Genomic DNA, 7,084 nt, shown 5'->3' with positions numbered 1-7,084 from the left:
CTACAAACTTAGTTTTTCACCGCCACTTGTCCTTGAGTCAGATTTTGATTACGTTCGAGGAACTACCTCTTATTCGTTGACTTCCTTGTGGTCCACTTAGATTCATTCTACTTCTTCACTACTTCTCTACAGGACCCTTTCCCTGTTATGAGAAAGGTGTAGAGCTTGCTCTTGCTTCGAAAACGCACACTCATTCTCCCAAGCGTTTCTTTCGCAGCATTCATGAAATATGAGAACAGGACGTTTGATCCAACGTGGACCTGCAGTTTAGCACCACCTCATTTTTCCACATTCATCCCGAAGGGTACCCCCGTGTAGTTCATTTTTGTTGGGCAGACGTTTTTTTTACCACCACTGCTAGTACCAGAGTTTCAGTGTTTGTCTTCGTTTCGATGCTCAGTTCAAAATCTTTATGACAAGTTTGCATCGCAAGGTCTGTTGTATACATGCCCGATACGAAAAGGGAAACCCGTTCTGGTCTCGACCACCTGCGGTCCGGGGCAGAGGGCATTTCCCGGCGTGGGTCTTCGCAGCTTGAAGAGCTCCCTTGCCAAGATTCAGCAATTTCCCCTCGTGGTCCTGTCTGTTCACCACTTCCATTAGCCATCTTCTTCGTTCTTCGGCTCACGAACGGACTAGCCTGAAGTGACCTACAGTACGTAAATTAATCCACAATTAGTTTCAGAATCGAGGATGCGCGAACTTCTTCAGCTATCACTGCTCCTTGTGGTGATAGCGAATGCTGCCACGCAGGACCGAGAACCACCAAGAGATTGTTCTGATGCACCAAGTAAGGATATCAAGGGTACCTGCCTTATGGTGAGTGCCATCACTGCTTTGACCGCTAAGAGCTGCTCCTACTCTCTAATACCATATGTTTGTGTCCGTAACCATACATTCCGATTCAATTTTGTTGCGGTTGCACGAAACGCAATCGGTCACACTTTTGCCACCGCCATTTGTTCTGTGATGACTGAAAGCAGAAGTGTTGTACTTCCTTGTACTGAAGGAACGAAAAAGCACTCATTTGAACTTGCTCAGATCCGTGCCATGGATAGACTCACGAGGAGACGAATCGCGAGACAGGCAGCAAGGACCCAGGTTTGTAATCCTATCCTCTCAGAAACTCACAACTTGAAAGAGCTTCAAAGATAACTGTTTCCATTCAGATCAGGAGACAGCGTCAGAGGCCGCAAGGACCCGCACGACCGCTGGCACCTCCACGACCACAAGGCCCTCCTGACTGGTTGCTGCCCATCCCTGTTCCTCCAAACGCTCGTGGACAAGTCGCATATCACCCGTACGATTGTATGACCCTAACCTGCCTGTGCCCATTCTTCGCTGTAAGATTCAGATGTACAACCCATTCTCCAAAAAATAGTTATCATAATCAAAATCTAGGGTCAAATGCAAGGAGGACATTGTGTCCTCTCAAACGGCGTAATACTGCAAATGGCTTACCGCAAGGAGTACCGTATGATGACGGAGGACGAGAGGAACAGATGGCACAATGCTTTGGCCACTTTGAAGATGAACGGAGAGTACGACAGACTCAGCAGGCAGCATTTTGAAGTGGGTGGTGTGGTTGGAACTGTGTGAAAACCTAACTTGTCGTACTACTCATTTGATGATGATATTCTGGTGCTATTCCTAGGTGGGCACGGGATCGGGCGCTCATTCTGGACCTGGCTTCCTGCCTTGGCATCGCGAGTACCTCAAGCGGTGAGTAAACAACAAAAGAAATTGTGAACCAACAAAAAGTATGAGAAGAAATTAGATGATGTGTGACAGCATTGGAAAGAAATAGCGCGGCGCACACACATTAACTCCTAGAAAACGCGGCAATGTATGTATGTGGATTGGTTCTATGCTATCATAAACTTGGTAATGATTACTATCTATGCGCGAAGAAGTGAAAGATTTGAAAACTCTCCATCTTTGCTCGCTTCATGAGGACTTCGAGAGGGTTTTTGCACTCGCTCAACAGCTGACAATCTCGAAAATCGAGAACTGGTTCATCGATTTCCCGATGATTTGTCAAAGATTAGCATTCTTAACCTAAAATGCTCAAACAATTGATAGAAAACGTTTGCCAGGATTCCATTCGCGGAGTGATTGAGAACCCAGAAAGTTATTCGATTTATACATCGAACTCTGCGTTCGAAGCAACGAAGAACAAAAGTTTCCGCAGCTTCCGTGAACATCAGTGCTTCAGGTTTGAAATCGCCCTCAGAATGGTGGATCCCTCGGTATCGATCCCTTACTGGGATAGTGTTATGGACAATTACCTACCTGATCCAAGGGATTCGATGCTCTTTTCAAATCTCTTCGCTGGAGAAACTGACTTCTACGGAAACGTCATCCAGGGTCCCTTTGCTTACTGGCGCACTCTCGAAGGAAGAAGCACCATTCTTAGGTAGGTTGATCGTTTTGTTGGGAAAAGTCATGTATCACGCCAGTAACGTTAGAAACCATCCAGGAATCTTGGCAGAGAAGGCTCATTGTTCAACGAGAATCAGGTGAACAACGTGGTGGCGCAGAACACGATCGAGAATGTGCTGGCCTACACAGCCCCGCAACCAGGTAACGAAACCAATCTCAGCTATCAACGCTACGCTTCAGCCTGAAACAGTAAACCATCCACATTGACGGTAATTAACCGTCATTTGAAGTGACATATTACACAGCAGGCGTGAACGCGAGCTAGAAATGAACCAGCTTTCGCCGATTTGACCTCGTGCCCCTTCACTAAGCAACAATGAATCTTTGTTGGCTTCTCGAGAGTGGCAGAGGTCACGACTAGGTTCGAGAAGAATTATGGAAACTTGAGAATATTGAGTTCAGGTTGTCCCTATCCGAACAACTATGGGGCCATTGAATATATTCACTCGAACGTGCATCTATGGGTTGGAGGAGACATGAAGCCGCCGAGTACTTCTGCAAATGAGGTAACGGAGGATGCTAATTTTGTTGGAAACGTTCCGAACGTTCTGATCAGGAAACGGTTGCTGCCATCTTTAGGAACTATGACGACAATGTGACCGACCCCATGTGCGTCACGCCATTTTTTGCCATTAGGTGCAATGTGGCCTATAGTGGGTCACATTGTAAAACGACGATACAATGATTTATAACACACTTTTAGTAGTTTTTCACTTTCTCAAAAAACAAATCAATACTTCGTAAGAATAACATTCAAGAAAAGTAAAAAACCATGGGCAAAGAAAGATCCACAGCGACGAAACTGAATAATTTTGGTACTAGACAGCGCGCATGTTCGTGATATGAAAAAAAAACGTCGCGAAAAATGCCATGAACGTAAGGTTTCCTTGAGCAACCCCTAACTAAAGTTAAAGTTCACTGGTAACAAATGTATTAAAAACAGGTATACCACAAATCCGAGAAACAGCTGAACAGCAGTTTTTTCCCTTTTTTCCCTTGAATCCCTTGCAAGTAATTCGACTGAAACGCATTTTGGGCGGTTGCTTCTTCTGAAAGAAACAGCACATAGCACATGAAGAAAAATACCAGTGAAAATACCTCCGAGAACAGGAAGCAACACTTTCAGCCTCTGTTCTTCATGCATCATTCGTTCGTGGACTACCTTTGGGAACTATGGCGTCAACTGAAACAACCGAGATGGCTAAGGGAAGTGGTGCGTAAGATTGTTCTCAGGAGATTTAGAACTTCATCTGGAAAAAAAAACCTCGCGTTCAGGCTTATTCAAACGATCATGGATATTGCACGAATCAGATGCACTTCAGCTGGGCCTACATGCGTCCTTTCCCTTACCTACAAAACAGAGATGGTAGCCCTTAGTTAACCCTTAGTTTAGCCCTTAGTTTGCAATATTTCGCTTAATCCATTACCTTATTCTATTCCTTGAGATGCTTCCAATCCAGGTCTTTCCAACTCATACACCGACCAGATGTACCGTTATGCTCCTAGACCCAGTTGCTCCTTCCAGAATCCCAACTGTGGCTCCCCATACCTGTTTTGCGACACGAGGGGGTGAGATCGATGAACCGGTTTGAACGAAGATTACTACATTAGGACCGTTTCAGTTATCCGCATTGTGTGGCCAAGATCAAAATGAACGGAAACTGTCAAGGATTTGAAAACTTCGACGCATGCTATGCGGGCAGATGTTGGTGGGGACGATGTATTCCAAACGTCAGTTCATTACTAACCTTCTCCCAGCCGAGAGACTGTGACGAACAACAGATTTTCGTTTTAGGGCGGTGGCAGAGCTTGGGCATCGAAGACTCTCGGAAATGTGGAACCTATGAATGTATCCCTTGCTTTGGTCACCCTTTCGCAATCTGAGAGTGAACAGAGCCAGGTAGTGAAACCGACCAAGATGCTCGCGCCGAAATTCGCCAACTGCTACAACAGGTTTGCAATAGACACGCACACGCATTAGAATCCACACAAACAAGTAGTCCTTTTGATTCTCCTGCTACTGCCGAAAACACACAAAATTCTCCAACTTAACCTGAAGATTCGCCAGCTAGAGCGTTGGTCCGTTATTGTTAGCCAAGCGTTATGTGTAGCGCAGCATAGGATTCTTCCAGATCACCATGCTGTGACGCTTGGGCAGAGAATGGGTTGTGCAGTCAGCAAGCAGAGTACATGGGGTTGTATTGTGGACCAAGCTGTGGATCGTGTACTCCGACCTTTAATATTTCCTCAGCAGGTAAATGATTTCGTAAGTTTCGATACAGTCCCTACGAAATTCCTCTATTGGGATTAGGAGGATGTCTGTTTTATTCCAAATCACCTAGTGAACGAATTCCTTTCAAGAGTGCGTGGATCTGCATCCGATGTGCGCTGAGTTCAAGAAACAAGGTCTGTGCAAAGGCAAAGGAGGGGACTTCATGGCTGAGAACTGTCGAGTGGCCTGCGGTTCCTGCGGCAAGCAGAAGACGGAAAGATGCTACGTAAACAAAAAAGTAAGTCAACTCATTTTCACAATGGACATAGTCTGAGTTGTGTAATTCCAGCTTGTGCTGCCTATCGTGCCTGGAGAACTGGTGCTAGATGTCCAGGATTCGCTCGAGTTCGAGGTGAAGGAACGAGTGCGTCTCGCCAAGAGGCACGTCGTTCGCAGAACCACGGTAGCGAACTAGCAGATCAGTGCAGAAAATGCTCGGCTGACGCTTTACTCCTCTCCGCTGAAGCGGTTCGGTCGCTGTGGCAAGCCTTCCTCTTGATCCTTTCTTCCTGGTCTTTCGAGACCTTTGTAAATAACTGCTTACGGGACGCCTTCTCTTTGCGTTTTCGCTTATTGCAAATGTTTTCCGCGGTCGACATATGGGTGTTCGCCTCCTTCGCTCTACCTAATCCCAATCGAGCTCGCGTGTAGCGTTTTCAGACAGATTTACGTAGAGTCAGAGCGGTTAGCTGCTCTCGGACATCTCGCTCGGCCCCAGTTCGAGTCAGGGGGGACCGACGAGCTCCTCTCCACACTCGATCTCTTTTTTGGTTGTACATTTCTGTTCATATTGCGTTGTTTTCCTCTGCAATAAATCGTAACTGCATCCTGGCTGTTTACACGAAATAAACAATCTCTCCATTACTTCAGGCCCTGGCAACCTTCCATTTGAATAAATGACGCTAAAAGTTCTTAACTTAATTCTGCGTAATAATCGCTAGTTTTTAATTTGAAGTCAGCATACCGCTAAATTGACGATGATGGGATATCTCCAGGAAAAGATAGCGAATCACAATTATGAGCACGGTCACGATCAACTCCCTTCAATTGCTCTAAAAAAAGTGTAGGGAACCGCCAAGTCGAATTTCCCTGCGAAGCACCTGGCAACGTACCAGGAGCGGACAATGAAGTGCTGTTGATGCTGCCTGTCTCTCCGACCGCCTCATCGCTCTTATACTCATAATGTACACGTCTAACCCGATAGTTTTGTGGAGAAACCCCAATGTCGTCAACTTTCGTGGCGTACTGCCATTAACTCACCACAGACCATCAAGCCAAAATATGAAGCATCCAAACAATTTGAAAAGGAGTAATTGAAACAGAAGCTATGGAGATATGCGGGCTGAGCGAGTCAAACTGCACGTTTGAAAGAAGCTTCCATGGTGGGGCGCCTGTGCTGGGGGAAGCAGGCAGCGACGGGCGCTCTACACATTTTCGTGCGTTCACAACGCGAAATCCGTCTCAAGTGATTACTATGATGATGATTAATCAAGCGATTATTTTTTGTGGGGAACTCTCAAGCCGAAAACTTCTGAGACTCGTCCAACAAGAACGCACAACTTAAAAGCGCTGATTGAAGACGTAGTCCGTACAATGACAGCGGCGGCGCTGCATCGTGTCATTGAGAATTTCACTATGAGACTAGGACAATGTAAGCAAAATCATGGAGCCATCTTATTGGAACAATGCTCAAAAAATAATTTTATTTCTGCTTGCGTACCACACTCGACTTTTGTTTTTACAGTTTTCTGCGATATTTGACTAGATAAATGTTACGGATGTCGTTAATAGCGATGAAAGGTGCGTTTGGCTGCTCCGCCGTGTAGAAAGTCAGTTGAAAATTGTGATTTGTAGACAGATCTTCGCTCTTCATAGCAAAAAGTTAAAAGATATATATATAGTCAGTCAACCATATTTTAATGAAGTTCTCTGCATGTCTTCTCCTTCAGTGAAATTGCACAGCTCCCAAAGACGAAAGCAGTGAAAGAGGAGATGAAAAAAAAACAGATGATTCGGGATTCTTGTCATTCCTAAATGCATTATTCGGAAACAGTTGAACACCTCTAAAAACACATGCGTCCATTAAATGTTCAAGCTTGCTAAGACAACAAAAAGAAAAAAAGTTATAAGGAAGAGACATCGATTTGTTTCCTTCGTCTTAAGAAAAGTGGCAATTCCTCTGTTGAAAACTTTCTGAGCGCGTGAACAGCCGAAAGGCGCTATTCTCAACTCCCTGCAATGTTTTGCAATCCCGATAGGTTCCGGAAAGTAATTTGACATTTTTTCTCAAAGGGAGTGTGTTACGATTCTGAAGTGTTGCGGAACCCACAGGAGAGCGTAGAGTTCAGGTAGCAGAATGCGGAACCCCGG

At 45.4% G+C, this 7,084-nt stretch overlaps 1 protein-coding gene across 1 annotated transcript; it reads left to right on the top strand.

The window, feature by feature from the left end:
- Positions 1-693: 693 nt before the first annotated feature.
- Positions 694-5,129, top strand: RB195_009958 (uncharacterized protein; the record flags this gene model as incomplete). The annotated part of the gene is made up of 16 exons (XM_064190742.1): positions 694-819; positions 1,042-1,101; positions 1,170-1,343; positions 1,402-1,572; positions 1,655-1,722; positions 2,216-2,416; positions 2,480-2,583; positions 2,845-2,948; positions 3,569-3,655; positions 3,718-3,808; positions 3,903-4,011; positions 4,065-4,173; positions 4,238-4,395; positions 4,575-4,696; positions 4,804-4,952; positions 5,004-5,129. The coding sequence occupies 16 exons, from the start codon at positions 694-696 to the stop codon at positions 5,127-5,129; spliced, it is 1,959 nt and encodes a 652-aa protein (XP_064048325.1).
- Positions 5,130-7,084: the final 1,955 nt, after the last annotated feature.

The sequence above is a fragment of the Necator americanus genome, chromosome III (genome assembly GCF_031761385.1).
Source record: "Necator americanus strain Aroian chromosome III, whole genome shotgun sequence".
Lineage (NCBI taxonomy): Eukaryota > Metazoa > Nematoda > Chromadorea > Rhabditida > Ancylostomatidae > Necator > Necator americanus.
Note: the sequence above shows the minus strand (reverse complement) of the source record. Positions and strands in the feature narration are given on the sequence as shown.